The sequence below is a fragment of the Tyto alba genome, unplaced genomic scaffold (genome assembly GCF_018691265.1).
Source record: "Tyto alba isolate M040663 unplaced genomic scaffold, T.alba_DEE_v4.0 Super-Scaffold_9, whole genome shotgun sequence".
Lineage (NCBI taxonomy): Eukaryota > Metazoa > Chordata > Aves > Strigiformes > Tytonidae > Tyto > Tyto alba.
Genome location: NW_024881330.1, coordinates 23495100 through 23511886, shown reverse-complemented (window position 1 = coordinate 23511886; position 16787 = coordinate 23495100). Strand labels below are relative to the sequence as shown.

Genomic DNA, 16787 nt, shown 5'->3' with positions numbered 1-16787 from the left:
TTATGCCAGAGCCGCATCCTCTCAGAAAACCATTTACTGTCCTGTCTGCCACAGAGGCAGCTCAGATTGCTCTTCTACAAGATGAGAAGTCAGGCTGAAGTCTTGTGCAAAATGCAACTAACTTTACATCTTGTATTTCAAAGTATGAGAGCATTCAACTTCCAAAGCGCACCTAACAAAATAAAAATGTTTAAAGGCAACAAGAGATGACAGCACTCAGCACCTTGGAGGGAAAAAAAAAAAAAGCTCCTTCTGGGACCATACACACTTTTACAAAGCTAATCAGCACACTAAACAAAGGACCACTAGAAGTCAGTATTTAGACATTTATTTCAGATATGCTGTTTACACGCATATTATTGAGCAAAACTGAATTGCAAATATACAAATACTGTAACAAGCATTACCAAATAACATAACTGGCACTAGTGTTATAAGCATATTACTGAAACTGGTGAGGATAAGTCATGGAAGAGGACTGCAGCTCATGGCATTTTCTTTTTATCCAACCAAACTTCCAGTAGCACCATAATGGCAATACATGAAACACAAGACAGAACATTGTTAACTGTTATTCTGATATTCACAATTTTTTTTTTTTTCCATTTTAGTGAGTTACATAGCAAAAAAAAAAAAAAAAAAGGAACAAAATAAAAAACCCCACGTTAACAGTGCAGGCGCTTTGGCCAACTTCAGCTTGTGTTCAGCTGTACATCTTCCATAGGCAAAAGAAAAGGAAAAAAGCCAGCATATTTGGAACCCATCTTTGCACTTGGGCAGTCATTACACTGCGCTTTGATTCTGGGACTGAAGATATGCATGTCTTGCAAAGAGATGTCATGTCCTCTGAAGCCTGAGTGAGTCTTTGGTAGGCTAATACTTCATTATTATTACACATTTATCTACCACAGTCATTTTATTCACTAGAATTTTCTTTTGTGATCCAAGGTGGCCAAAGAGGACATTCTGGAAAACATTACAGTAAAATCCTCAAACGACCAGGCACTTCAAACCCAGTCTTTTCCAAAGGCACCAAGAATTGATGGGGCACCGTTTTCCCCCCTCATGAAAGGTGACTGCATCTGCTTTTCTACAATGCTTATAAATCACTGGATTGTTATTTTACAGGTTTTATACACTATATAGTAGCCGTATCTGCTGCATGGTTGGTTGCATGAATAAATAAGTAACCCCACTGTTCTTCACAGGTGACATCTCCATTCCACCATATGTTAAGTACCAATTTTTTGTTTCAAAATTATGTAAAATGCCATAACCTTGCTCAAAGTGTACACACATAAAAATGCTTCTGACACAGGCTACATCCACCTGAAGATATGCGGTTCATTCTACATACATTCTAAATACAGTGTGTCCAGTTACGAAACAAAATTATCATTATGAATTTTCACTGTTGAAATAGGTTTGTATAGGTCTCTGCAAAACTTTTGCTTCCCTTAAATAGAGTTCACACAAGAATGGTTTTAAGTCGCTAATGCTCAGCTAACACCCATTTATCCCAAACCCTGTATTTTTCAAGTGAACAGTGCAGGACATATTATTCATTTCAGCATTTAACATATTAAGAATTTACCAATTTTTATCTAAATACACCAAGTATATGTTTTCAAGCAAAGTTGTGGCAAAAATACAAAACATGGACGTATTTGTACTGCTGTAATGCACTTGGTTAAAGCCTTCATGTCTCTTCACACAGGTCTAGGATCCATATGAAGTATTTTGCCTTATCAGACAAGTATATATAAAATGCAGTTGTATCAAAACCTTGCTTCTGCTGGTCACCTGAAACTTACGGAAGTCACATGTAATTCAACCAGCTTTCAGACAGGGTTCTTTAGTGGTAAATATATTTTTGCAGCACTTAGAGGCTTAAATTTCAGTCTGAATAGCAGTGCTTAATTCCACAGCATGTTGTGAATGGTTGTTGTTTGTTTCTTTCAGTGTTTCACCAACACCTAAATCTACGTCTGTTGAAGATCCATTATGAATGCTTTCCTCAGCAATGTAACTCAGCTGTGGAACATCAGTGCTTGGGGCTGTTGGAACAGGCACAGGGATTCCACTTGGCTGTGGAGAGTTTTCCAAGCGATCGTTTTCCACCTCTGGGAGAACACTGACTGCGGTAAAGCGAGTATGATAGTCGCTGGAACCATGGCTACAGGAAGTTTTCATACTTTCCATATCTGAGCAACTAAACTCAGAAAAATGGCTCGAGTGAGAATCTGCTACCGATGGAATACTATCGCTAAGAGAGGGAGAGTCAAATTCACTGGAGTTTGTGCTTTGCTGTTCCAACAGCTGAGCATCCATGTCCTCTCTTGTCTCATTTATCTTCATGCTACTCTTCTTTCTCAGCTTACCTTTACATTTTTTTCCCGCCGTTGTTTCTTTGGACCACTTGGTGGCACCAGATTTGCTTTCTGGCAAGCAGGCCGATGAGCAACCGGCCGTGCTGCGACCTGCAGCGCTGCCATCATCAACACTACTGCTTCCGCTGTTGTGTCTGAATTTGGCTGGCTTTGATTCAATATCCACTTGCACTTCCATACTGTTGCCTTCCCTAGAACAAGAAAGAATTCGCAAGTGTAAATGGACATCTAAGACAAGCCAGCCAACACAGTTAAACAAACTCTCGCTGCTTTCCAAGACACATAGCAAAAGAAACCTAGAGAGATGTAACTTGTTTTAGGGAAGTTAAGTGTTGAACCAAAGAAACAGCGCAAAGTAAAACACAGTCTGAAAGACCAAACACTTTACTGAGCTACAGCAATGGTGTTCCTCTTTGGAAATAACCTTGGCAAAACGTAAGCAGTCACATGTAATTCAATTTGTAACAAAATCTGCGGTCTCAAAGGCTAAGGCATGCTTGGAATATCCTCTAATAAGCAAGACTTATTCATCTTCTGTTTTCACTGCATTTCTCTTACCTGTCCAAAGGCATGTAGGAGTTCAGAATGGACCCTGCCATTGCTTTGGTACTGGCATTGTCACTAACTGTTCCCAAGCTAACTGTGCCAGATTCTCCACTCAGACTGTATCGTTCTTTCTGCACATCTGCTTGTACTTCCAGTCTTGGAGAGAAAGAAGAAGTGTTACATATACTGCTACTACAGTTAAAGCCCACTAGTTAAAAATTAGTGTCACTTCGTAGAGTCGTTCCACCATTCAGCAGTGAGTTTATTAGTTACTCCAGTACAGATGCACATATTTACCCAACTGAAACAGGTTCTTTCTTCCCACTGTCAAAAATTACTACTTTTTGATTAAAATAAAACAAACAAAAACACCCCAAAGCAAGACCAGATTAATTTCCCAACAAAGTAAAACACTGCATGTTAACCAGAGGTTCTGGATGCTTTCCTCCATGAGATTTTCAAGAACAACTTCTAGGCTTAGCTACAATTCTTTTGCAGATAGTGTACTATACTCTAAAAATGGAAAAAACAATCAGAAGGGTACACAAGTTCAAGATACGATAGTTGCCATGTTTCTCCAGCTGCACAATTATTACTAATCAAATAACTGGCAGAGAACTGTGTTCTGCCCTCTGCTTTATATTGTACTGTTATCAACTGCAACAGGAATAATAGAAACCCGAGCAATCTTAAATTGGTCTGAGAAGATAAGCCAGAAATCAAATTATAACCTTTTTTCCAAATGCCTTTTTTATCTATGTTCTGCCAGTGAACTGAAAGGGGGCTTTTTGTTTTGCTTTCCATTCTCAGCACTTTAAAGATGACGACAGGTATATCTCACTCAGCAGTCACACCTTGGAGCACTTGTCTCAGCATAAGGAAACTCCTGATGCTATCCTGCACTCCTTGTTCTAGATAGCCTGGACTTTAAATTACTCAAGAAAATGAGCGGTATTAGCAGGCGACTTAAGGAGCAAATTCCATCCTGAACCCTAAATGTTAACAATCCTTTCCAGACACTCCCTTTCTCTACAAGGTGCTGGACAGCCTACAAACAGTAAGGCCCCAGTTTCCAGGAGGCATTAAGCACATAAGTGACAAGAATTTGCCACCTTGGCGAGGCCAGGGGCACAGCTGCCTCCTCTCTTGCCTAAGTCCATTTTGAATCCACATTCCACCCAGGTGTTCTGACAGCACAGCTCAGTACGTGCAGACTACTGAACAAGTCAGCAGTTCTGGCTTTGGGGTGAGATGCACCAGAGAACGCGACTGTGTTAGACATGAGGTGCCTGCCTCTGACTCCTGGGAAGATGCTGCTCCCCTGGGAAGCAGGAGAAAAAGACCTCATGCCCCACTCACCCTGAAAAAAATTCAAACTCTTCTTTGAGGACTGTAGTCTGGCAGGATCTCAGCAAGTTTGTCAGAGATGAGCTGTCTCTATCTCCTAGAGACAGTTCTTTTTAACAGGAACAGATTTTAAAAAAATAAAAATCAAAACACCTAGTAATCCCACTTCCTCTGCTTACATGTAGAGCAGGACACTGTACAGTAGAAAGCATTCTCTTACCTGTTAAAGCAGTTAACCATTGCACTTCCTGAGAGACTCCCTGTTATGCTCGCCCCAGCCAGGGCCATGGTACTAGCAGTTTCACTTAGGTTGTCTCGAATGGCTCCAATTCTGTCCATGTGGCTGCCACTTGCGCTCAAGCTGCCAGTCAGTCCGCCAACGCTTCCTTCACCTATACTGGGGTTATGACGTGCCTCTGCTACTGAAGTGGTATCTAGACAGAAATAAAGAAGGCTTGTCAGCTATGGAAGTAGAACTCAGTAGTTTCTAGAATGTGGCCATGGAAACCATTCCTGAAATTATGCTGAGAAAAAGGGTTTATAAAACATACTGTCACAAAAAGCTGTCAAAAAAAAAAAAAAAAAAAACCCACACAACAAAAACCCCACACAAACAACCTTTATTTGAGCTACTGTAACTGTTATGCCTGACATCACATACTTAAGATACCAAAAAGCTAACCATGGAGAGGACTGGTAACATGGAGTGAAGGAACACAGAGGATATTGCCACATAATTAAAAAAATAAAAGCATCAGATCAGCATTTAGTTCACCTTATTATAGACAGAAGAGCCAGCCAGCTTCCACAACCCCGGATTCTGAAAAAGCAGCGTTATTTTTATCTTAAAACTTTTACCTATGGAAAAGTCTTGAGTCTGGCTTTGATGAAAATATGCAAGAAAAGCTTTACTGGTTGTGTTACAGCACTGCACAAACTGAACACAGAGAAGCCATCCTCATCAGAGAGGTGGTCTTTCAGCAACAAGCAGAAGTAGTCCTAATTGGAAGTAAGTACTCAAGTATCTAAAGCCATCAAATATAAGTCACAATGCCCATATTTATAGAAAATGAAACACTGAATTTTCTTACCCACAGCTGCATTTGTTCCACCAACATTGATATCGTTTTCATCATCAAATTCTATCCTCACACCTTTTCCATTGCCTGCTGACACACCACAGCCTCCACTTCGGCAGAGGGAAATTGGAACAACTCCATACACGTAAGCCAGCATAATAGGAACACCAATACCTACAGAGGAAAGCAGAGTCTTTTATTAAATGTGACTTATATTTTAGAGCCTTTCATAAAAGTGATTTTGTTTTCCATGATTACTTAATATTTCACACTTGAAAGAAATCAGGAGGGAGCAAAACAAAGAAATATTGGTAAATCACTAAGGTGAAATGACAGGAAAGTACTTTCAACAGGCAGAATGTCCTCTATTAGCACTGGCAGGCAGAGATGCTTAATGCTTGATGAATTAACACTTCCAGTACACCCATAACATCTTTTACAAACAAAATTAAAGTACTTTAAAGGTTCATATATGGTCCATTAGGGACTGCAATAATGTTCCACCTGAGAAGCAGAAATAGCTGAGATCTATTTCAACTGTTACTCAACTAGAAATGCTAGTACCTCTACTGCTTTAATAAGGGACTTGATTTTGCATTTACTGAATTCAGACAGGGCTTTGCTATCAATTTAATAGGACTTAACATTATTACTGCTGTGGGATATTTCACATTTATCGTATCACACTGATTCAATGTTAAAAATTTTAATTATACAACTTTTCCTTAAAAGTAAACAATTCCGTGGATCAGGGTAGCAGGAGTTAAGGGAAACCAGTGAAAGGAACTGTGGGCTAAAGCTTGCACAGATATACATGCACACATACATGCACATCCATCCCACCATTTCTGGTGGACTGTGAAAGTTACTCCTTTGGCATATGAATTAAACCATTCTACGGCTTTGGTGATGGAAGTACACTGAAGGTACAGAAAAATGGTTGTGAAAAATGGCAAGCTAGCACATTCTGAAAAGGCCAGGACAGAGGCAGACCCAATGCAAAGGCTCCTCGGTCTAACCCAAAAGAAGGGTTCCAGTTATAGGAAGACCCTTTCACTAGAAATTCCTCAGCATTCAAGAAGGAAGTCCATATTCTGAAGGTCATTACCTTGGAAACTATATAATGTCCTCAACACGGAGGCCATGTGTTAATGGCAATGGAGCAAGAGCAAAAATTCCACAAAATAAAACTCAACTGCTTTCCCTAAAAAGCCAAGTTTTATCTCTGGTCAGGAATAATAAACAGCTCAGAAGAATGATGTAAAGCAGACCCATAAATACATCTGTGAGACTTTGTGTCCCACTACCTGTTTAGCAGGGATGTGACACCACAGCTGCATGAGCACAATGCAGTGTAGGCAGACACAGACAGTTTTATGACTGCTTATCTGCACTTGCACAGCAGTTCACCACTGTTAACGAGCAGTTTAGAGCCACAGCTTCATGGCCAATTTAAACCATCACTTGCTAAAAGCGGCCCTGTCTCCCCGAGGCCACTCATTCCCCTCTAAGCGTTACTTCTGGAACAAGGGGGAACACTGCATACACAACTGCGTGATGAATTGGATCAGGGGACTGATCCAGCTTACAACTAAATGGTGGGTCTTAATGTGAATCAGTTATCCACAGCAGCTTACTGTGCAACTGTAAAGATGCCTGTGCTGCAACAAAGGGAAAAGCAAGGCAGTGCTGGGAAAGCTCACTCCTTTTAAAAAAAAAAAAAAAATAAAAAAATCAGGGTTTGTTTACCGCGATCTTCAAAATTACATGGTAAGATGAGACAAGTATTTTGTAACGTCCAGCCAGATTTTCCTCAAATGCTACCCCTCAACAGTCCCTATGAGAAACAATGTGATAGAACTCAAACTGACTCCCAGAGCACAACAAATAGTTTGGCAACCTCTCTAATCTTAAGAGACCGTATGTTTTTCTTCTGTGTTGAAAAAAGTTTTATATGAAGTTATTCAAACACAAATGGACTTTGTGGCAACTATTTTTTCTTGGTCAGTCATTTAAAACAGCTTCAAATACTTCAGTTTTAAAAGCCAGACATGACAATGTGGAAACTTCAATTTGCAAGATAAAAATAATTTTTAATTCTCCATTTTAATACAGCATTTCCTGAAGCACTGTATTCTCCATTCTGCCCCAATAAATGTATAACCTCAGACTCCTCACTGTCTCGATTGCTTCACCTACAAAAGGAGACCATAGGACTTCTTATGTTTTATTCATAAGTGCTTACAGAGTTCTGGTTGCAAGATGCTACCAATACACAAAATAGTAAGATTTACTTACCTACAGTTACTGCAGCTACAACCGGAGAAACAATTACAGATAAGGTTACACCACCTGCTATAGCTAAGTTTCTCTTGTGCTTTGAAATGTCTTTGCCTTCATATCGATTGTGAATCTTGAGAGAAGAAAAGAAGAAAGGGTTTTTAGAGTATTATCATCATCAGTAATACATTGCTGCAAGGATGGAAGAACTGACACATAGTTCGTAATCTGTAACCTGCTCTCTTCCAAAGAGACCACATTCTATGTCACAATTTATTCTTATCTCAAAGAAAGTAAAATTTATACATTTCTTAATTTTAGGCAAATTCTTAAAAGTTTGAAGTCCTCCCATCCAGCAACTCATCCGTTTACTTTCAGCCTCAAGTTAGAAGAGCTAAGTCTTTTAAGAGCTAAGTCTTTTTTGTTTGTTCATTTAATCATTACTACAGCTTACAAGGTTGGGAAAAGTAGGCAATTTTCAGGATCAAAGAATTACCAAATCTGATCAAATTGACACTTCTTATTTCCAGCCATCTTACCCCTGAACAACATGAAGTGAAACTTTCGCAGATTATTAGATCTACAGAAACAGAGGTTGACATAACAGAGCCACGAAAATCTTGTAGTAAGGTAGCCTTCACCAAACATAACCTGGGAGGAGGGGAGAGCAAGAACTCCATTGCTCTAGCACCCTCTCTCATGACAAGCTGTTGAGACAGGAAATATTTTAGCAAACCTGAGTCTTAGCTGTGCTATTATTTACTGAGGAATCTGATAACCAAACCCCTTACTGATGGTTCAAGCCTGCAATGACTAAAATGTGACTGCCTCAAACTTATCTACCACAAATCCCAAATGAACCTGAAAGTCCTTCAAAGATCCCTGTTTTACAGAGACTTCCTACTTTACGTGTTTCATTTATTCTCTCTAGGAACATGGCTTTTCAGCAATATGCACTTCATCTGTCATCATTCTTGGTTAAGATGTAATTACAAAGGAACAATAAGTCACTATCTTAATGGTTGTCATAAGGCTAAATTAATCCTCACTGCGCCTAAGGAAGAACACAAAAAAGAGTACTAAGGATAATCACAATATTTTTATATCAATGTTACTGCAAAAATAATGACAAAAATGAGCTGGAAGTTTTATTAAATGTTGTGCTTTATAAATTAGAATTTCAATTATCTATTTGGTAGGGTAGTTCTCATTTTGAAACAAACGAAGTATTTGTGTTTGTTCAGGCAAGACAGACAAGGAAAGGGCAGAGAAGACACTGCACTTTGTATAATGAGAATGCATTTACTTGCTCTGAGTTACATTATACAAAGAACAACACAAGTGAGGGAGTATTGGAATATGGAACATACCTATGGATTAAAAAGGAAAATTTGAACATGAACACTCTCACAGTATGAGTGTGTAAGAATTACAAATTCAGGAAGATCAGGTTTCATGGGGCTCTGAGCAATTAGCAGAATCATCTCAGGCACTGAATTTGACAGTTATGGGCAATTTTAACTACCGAAACAAAAGGCATACAACAAAGGTATCTATAAAGGCTACTGGATTCCTGAAACAAAGCAACAAAAAGGAATGGAAGGGAGTGGGTACAGAAAAGAAACTGATTGAAAATATCAAGATAGAAGGTTACATTGGTAGGAATGACTATGAAAGAAGAGACTTCAGAATACTGAGTAAAGAATAAAGAATATAAAAAAAAAATACTGGGCCAGAATAACAGAGATTTCAATAAATGCAAAAAACTGGTAGGTTACAAGAATGTCTATAAAAGGAGCAGACTAGCACTTCCTTAAGGAAACTCTATCAAAGCCCAAGCACAAACTTTTCCAATGCAAAAGACAAACAATGTTGTAAGAGAACAATGAATCTTCCTTTACTGAAGCAGCAGCAGCATTAAGAAAATAGAAAGTAGGTCAGATTACTATGAATGAGTATAAAGGAACAACAGCATGAGGGCATCAGGACAAAATCAGAAAGGTTAAAATAGAGGAGACAAAAACCAAGGGACATCAAAGTCAACAAGAAATTACTCTATGAGTACACTGCTAGTAAGAGGAAGATTAAAATGGATCAGTTTGCTATTTAATGAAAAGGAAAGACAGCCAATGGATGAAACTGGAGGCCTGTTTAGTTTTCTTCCCTTCAGTTTTCACTAAAGATCAACTGTGAGCCAGGTGACTGGTGACAAGGAAGCTAGACCTGTAGGAAAACAGCAGGTTAGAGCATACTTACATGAGCTGATCTGAAAAATATCTCAGCAGGCCCAATTTCAGAGCCACTAATAATAATTTTTGAAAATTATTATTCATAGAAGATGTCTGAAAAAAAAAAAAATCAGGAAAGCTGGAAAAAGTTAAACTGCAATAATAATCTTTAAAAAGGTGTAAAACAAGAAGTTGAGGAATTAAAGACCAGTGAACTGAACTTTTAATTTCCTAAAAACTGGGAACTTGTATACACCAAAGCAAATACAGGAAATAAAGGCCACATTGATTTTTTTCAAGTAAAAATCACAATTTTATTTTCTTCTGTGACAAGATAACTAGTGGGATAGGGAGAAGCATATGTCATGCACTGACTTGACCAAAATTTTGACATTTTCTTGTATGACACGTTGTAATGGTCCAGACTGAAAAATGGACTAGAGAAAAATACTACTAGCTTCACATAAAACTCACAGAAAACATCCAAGTTGTCATTCATTTTTTTTTATTCCCCAAACTGAAACTCTTCACCCTATACTTTTTCAAGACATATGCCCTGGATCCAAGAGTATTTAACATTCACATTAACATGGAAGATGGAAGGAGAAGAATGTGTGTGCTGAATTTCAGACCAATACAATCTGACCATGTTGCAAGAATGCCAGAACTCATACTAGTCTTGAGAAGTTGAAAAAAATGGCCTGAAATGACTAAAATGCAGCACAGTGGTAATGAGTTCAAGACTTCCCTTAGGAAGAGACTAATTGCCTAAAATACTAGTAGAGTGTGGAAAGGTATGCGTTTCAAAGTACACAAACTGAGAATAGCACGTTGTTGAGAAAGATAACTGGCAGTTTTATGCACAGGATCACCCGTTCATTTAACTCAGCGGTAGTAATGCTTCAGCTTCACTGCTGTATTCAAACTGGACAAAAACAAAGGCAGTATGAACACTGGAAAGGAAATCCAGAAAAGAAGATGAGAATCAGAGGTCTAAAAATACAGTTTGTCAAGAAAAACTGGAAACGTGGGGTTTGTTTCATAAAACGTAAGTGGGCTTAATCACCAAATATGTAAAGGGATATTGCAAAGCAAAAGGATTCTTTGTCAGCCGAAGACAGGGCAGTAAGAATTTAGTGTAGGAAGATAATTTACCTCAATGTTAGAAAAATCAGTTTGACTAAGAAAATCAGGCTTGAAGAGATTGTGGAATTTCCATCATCAGACCTTTTGAAGAAGAGTGCAAACATGTGACAGGAGTCACAGAAGAACGACTATTACGCAGTAGGGTGCAATAGAAATTCTCATGAGGCTGCCCTCTTTGACTAACTTTCTGACATTTACCATTACTATGCGAAAGGTGCTCAGTGATGAGGACCTATCCCAAAATCTAGCAAGAAAAGCTGCAACAGTAGTTTGAAACACGTAACTGCTACTTTCTTCCTCTTGTCATTTATAAGGTCCCAATGACTGTATGGGATTAAAGCAAAACAGAATAGAAGGGTTAAAAACCAACTGTAGCAGAAGGTAGGCCCACTTGCTTGAAAGAAAAAGATGAAAAAGAATACACTGGAAGAGCTGCATCCCTGGACTTTTTGTCTAGTAGCAACATCTTATGTGAGAGAGAAACACCCCCACCCCCCACCCCAGTAAATGTAGAATTATGTGTCTGTGCCAGTCACTGTGAGAATCCATGAAGATAAAAGCAGAAATAAACAGATTTTCTAATTATGCCGTCCAGGACCTGTAACTGGACACTTAGTACCTGCTGAACCAAGCTTTCACCTCAGAAAGCCCGCTTCCAAAAGATTTGGATATTCGCTACTTTATCTTAAATTACAAATAGGAGATGTAATTATCTTTTGTTTTCCTTGCAAATCATCATTTACTTTATACTAAAACCTGTTAGTCGTATTTTTGAAAGGAAATGCATCAGCTGACTTCTGATTAACATGGCCATTTCTAGCTGATTCCCACAAACAGAAAAATGAAGATAGATGCTGCCTAGCTACCTGCACTGAACACTGCTCCACACAGTGGACTGGCCCAAGGCAATTAACAAGCTGCTGAGTACAAACGCTTAAATGTATGCTTGCACAAACCTATACTAGTAGATTTTTATACTGAAATACTAGTAACTATCTGCTTTTAAGAAAAATAAGAAATATTTTCTTTTTGCCTTCCTTCTCCTCTAAATATTGTTTAATTCTAAGGGACACAAGGGAAACCAGAGGTTAAAAAAAAGCAATTTTGAAAAAGCATGCAAGAGCTTCCATGGCAAGATGCAGAAATTTGAAGTTGGTCGGTGTTTTGCTCTGCCTATGAGGAACTACATTCTTAAAAACACTACTCTTTCCTGTACCAGTTGAAACAAATAAACAATTCAGTGGTTGGTTTGTTTGTTTTTTTGAGGGCTGTCTGAGAGTTTTTTGATTTTTTTTTTTTTTTTTTTAAGGGCTGGTAAAAATAGCCAACTGAACATAGTATTACCTAAGTCAGTCATACAACGCAGAAGGTAAAACCTGAAGCATGTTAGGAGTTGTAGCACATTTTACCTTACGTCCCACATAGACAGGAATTCCAATAATCATAGCAGGAATAGCAATGCCAGCTATTAAGGCAATTCCTACAGGAGCTCCAACAAGTGTCCCTAGTTGCCACAGTATTTTCTTCTTGCGGCTCCATGGTTTCTTTCCCCAAAATGTGCAACCTGATGGGCTAATACAAAGAAGTAAGAAAACTGTAAAGAAATTGTAAATCAACATAACTATACAATACTGCATCGTTCTCTAGTTACAAAGCTATTGTTCTTAGGTTCAAGTTACAGATACTATGGATACCAAACCATTGGTTATAATTCCTTCACATTTTTTTTTTGCCTTTACTGCATATTTTGCAACATAAAGAGAAGCATATTACCACATGCCAATCTGTGGTTCAGAGGTAACATATAACCAGAGATTTTGAATTGCTTAATACGAAGACAATACAGCAGTATTAAGACATCAGTAACAATAGTGGGTGTGCATCTAAAACGCTTTATTTATTGTACTACGTACACACTGCATGCATGAAACTTAGAAAAGTATTTGAAAATAAAAACCCCAAAGCACTAATTTAAATACATGCATTGAAAACTAACTACATTCTCAGACGTGGATACTTCAGCTGTGATTCTCTAGTCCAACAGCAAGAAAGCCAGATTTACAACTCCCAGGAATATACTTCTATACACTTTAGAAAACAAATTACCAACCATATAGATATTTTTTTCCTTAAATGTACCTTAAATAATGTAAATCTGAGATCTCTTTCATACATAGCCAACAGAATTCACAGCCACAGACAGCACAAGTCATATGATTGCAGCTTCCATCATTCATTTTTATTATATAAGCAGCACAGCGTGGGCATGGCTTTATGTCATCAGCTGTTTAAAAATGAATATTAAGATCATATCAGTTCTTTAAACAAGTAGATTTAATCAAAATACAGATATACATTTGGGGAAACTGATTGAACCATTATCTGAAAAATGCAAGTAGTTTATTTTAAGTTTGCTTTACAAATATTCATTTGGCAATGACCTGATAGCTATTTGTATTTGTAAACCTTGGACCAAATAAAACTAATGAAAACAAGTCATATTAGAGCATATTCAACTAGCTGAATAGTTAATGCATACACTCTGTTCAAGGATTTTCTAAGCTTAATGCAATATATATTAGAGTTGGACATTAAATATGTATGTTAATACAGGACTGGTAATATGGTCTCTTTAAATATAATCCTCTCTTACATTTCATGCTGCTATGAATCTTTTACTTGAATACTTAGTCTCCACTCTGCTATTTCTTATATTAAATTCATCTCCCCTTCCACATTAAGTGCATTTCTCTGGTATCACCAACCTTTTCTTCAGTCCTTTTCACAGCCCTACTTAATATTTACTTATTCCCTAGAAAAAAAATATTGTAGCAAAAAGAAAATTCTGGAGGCTCACCTTGTTCCCAAATCAAATATTGAAAAATGCAGTTATGTGACTAGCTCTACCATTAACAAGCAAGGGGTTACTGAGCAACAGTGAAATTTGTAAACTGACACAACCACAGTTGTGAACTTCATTCCTTCACATTACTGGTTAGCATCTGCACTTTGGGACAAGCTATTTACAGGAGCAGAAATAACTTGCAGCTCCTAGTGCAGAAGCCCAAGTTTACTGCCTGTGTGCTACTGAACAGGACAAAGGCAAAAGAGGGGTTATACTTGGTATAAAGAATATCCAAAGAGGGGCAGAACTAGCAGAAGCAGTACCTCTACCCACCTCCAGTGCAAAAGGACAGCGAGCAGCTGAAATGACGCACTAGTTATTCCCAGGTGGGAACAGATGCACAACTTACAGGGCAGTAACTAAACTGAGCAAGTTCTTACAGCACAGGGATGGCAGAGCTACTGCTGTTCATGATGGGAGTGACTGAAAGGGCAAGGAAAGGAGCTGGCGTGCTATTTTACTTAAAGCTTATTTTTAAATTTATTTGAAAAGTAGAGCAAGATGACAATTTTTAGGACAAGATGGAGTGCCTCATTAAAATGAGCCAGCACAAACAACACATTAGAGACTCCCAAGTCTAAGGCTGGATTGGAGAACAACAGCTCTAACTACATTCAAGGTGCAAGAGACTTTTTTCCTCAAATAACTACTTTGTTTAGTCAGGCAGACACAAAAGCTGCCAAATAGATCAGTTTGGTGAAACTCGGAATCAATTCTTATCGACAGCAAATTGGACTCCTGCTCTGCAAAGTACTATTCTGAATAGTTTATTCTCTTGTTGAGGGGGTTACAAACAAGCTAAATTTTAAGAAGATGGAACTGTTTGCTTTCTGGTAGTCAAGACAGATGAGCATTTTTATTGAAAAACAGAAATTAGTATTAACAAACACATGTCAAACATCAGAGCTGGCATCAGACTAATAGCCTCTTTTGAAAGCAGAAAAACAATGGTTTTGAGTTGTATTTTTAACAGCTTTTATTATTAGCAGCCCTGTGAAGCTTTATCTACAGTGGAGAAAATAAGTGTTCCCAGTGTGTAAGTGATACAACTAAAGTCAGCCTGCAAAACAGAGAATGCTTTGCAGCAAGTTCCTTTGACTTCACATTCTTCAGCTACAAAGAATTTTAAAAGCTGACAACCCTGTAAGATTGAAGTCAGGTGCTGCGGTCACAGAGTATTTCAAATTGTAACATTTAAAATTTTCTTTCAAACTTAAAATTGTATATTTTATGTTTCTCAAAGACAAAGCAGCTAGCATTTACCATGCTACTATTCAGCTCTTTCCTTTTTAGAGTTAATTGTACACATGTACTAAAAAGATATTTTACAGACACAGTATCCTAATGATAAATACCTGCTGCTCCAGATTCCTGGCTGTAACTAATGGATGAAGAACGAATTGTTCTCAGACGCAGACTTTGAGCCCTCTCCTGGCGAGCAGCATCACAGGTCTGGTTTGGATGCCAAATCTGCTTACAGTGGTAGCAAAACTCAGTTCCACAGCCTTCTCGTCCACACGTAAGTTTGGGACAGCTGGCACATCCAAAAGCAATCACAGCATATCTTGAACGATCAAGAGAGAATTCTGTTATTAAAACCAGTCCTAACTATAGACCAAAGCAGGTAAGACAGCTGCCAGAGCAGCTGGAGCAGGTACAAAGGCAGTGGACATCAGCAGTTGATATTAGGTGGCCAGCACAGGTTCCCTACTGCCTCCTTCCACAACCCTATCACTACTGCACTAGACAAAGACTGTACCGAAATACTACAATCAGTGTAACACTTTGCTCTACCCCACCTTAACAGCTTCATGCAGGACCAAAATATACCATATTTAAAGCTGAAGGCAGTACTATACAGTTTACAGTCACAAAGCAACCACAGTTTAGAAGAACAAGACAATAAAATAAAATAAAAAATAGTATTTAAGCAACTAGAAAAAAATATTGTTTCAAAAGTGTCCCAATCACTACAGGCATGTCTAAGCTTTACCATTCCTATAATCTGGGAAGATCTCTGCTAAATGATCTGTAGTGTAATCTATTATTATAAAGGCATGTAACTTGGTACTGCGTGACATTTTAGTATTTTACTGATTGCCTTTTATCATGAATACCACTACTTATTTTAAATAGATGTTTGTTTACTCTTTATATTTTAAAATGTCAAGACAACAAAGCAAGTAGTTAATAAAAAAGGATACTGTTTTCTCAATGAAGACAATTTTTTTTTTGGCAATTTTTAAAAAATACATTTCAAACTGTAAATGCAGAATTGATGAGTCCAGGGCCTCATTGCCACCTTTACTCTGACAATATTACAGAGCAAAAAGCTCAAAAATGCTGAGACTTACAAAACTGCATTACACTATTTTGTAATCAGACACTACATGAATAATTTTATACAATGACACTTCAAATGAAGGTAGTCCTATTTTTAAAGACTAAATTGGTTATTTTTACCCTCTGGCCACTTTATAGCAGTCGCATAAATTAAATCAAAATATTCTTTATCAGTAATGACACTAAAAAAATTATTCCCACTCACATATTTGTCTGAAAATTTTGCTATTTTCATTTTAGAGTAGCTAGGATCTGAAGCTCTGCAATGTTAATGCAAATCCTATCACTTTCATTAGTGTTTTAAAACAGCATGCTTGAGGTTCCTCCCCCCACAAGTTGTTCTGCAAACAAATAGGAGTTTTCAACCTTTAATTTACAAATGATGCAGTTACAAACGAGATATATGCTTGGCTGTTTTCAAATGTTTCTTACTTTCCAAATAAAAATGTTTCAATAATTGCTAGATTCTTCTACATTGATGCCAAGTTAATCTGCTCTATTTTCCCCACTTACTGCAACTGAA

General features: G+C 37.8%; 1 protein-coding gene across 5 annotated transcripts in view; it reads right to left on the bottom strand.

The window, feature by feature from the left end:
• Nucleotides 1-312: 312 nt before the first annotated feature.
• Nucleotides 313-16787, bottom strand: part of RNF19A (ring finger protein 19A, RBR E3 ubiquitin protein ligase) — a 60637-nt gene continuing 44162 nt past the window's right edge. For all 5 annotated transcript variants that reach the window (XM_032987915.2, XM_042785995.1, XM_042785997.1 and 2 more), the window contains exons 3-10: nucleotides 15277-15485; nucleotides 13156-13300; nucleotides 12426-12588; nucleotides 7661-7775; nucleotides 5375-5536; nucleotides 4504-4717; nucleotides 2949-3092; nucleotides 313-2581 (exon numbers count right to left, since the gene is read on the bottom strand). In XM_032987915.2, the coding sequence (XP_032843806.1) occupies nucleotides 1891-2581; nucleotides 2949-3092; nucleotides 4504-4717; nucleotides 5375-5536; nucleotides 7661-7775; nucleotides 12426-12588; nucleotides 13156-13300; nucleotides 15277-15485 (1843 nt within the window). In that variant the 3' untranslated portion in view covers nucleotides 313-1890. The remainder of the gene's footprint in view (nucleotides 2582-2948; nucleotides 3093-4503; nucleotides 4718-5374; nucleotides 5537-7660; nucleotides 7776-12425; nucleotides 12589-13155; nucleotides 13301-15276; nucleotides 15486-16787) is intronic.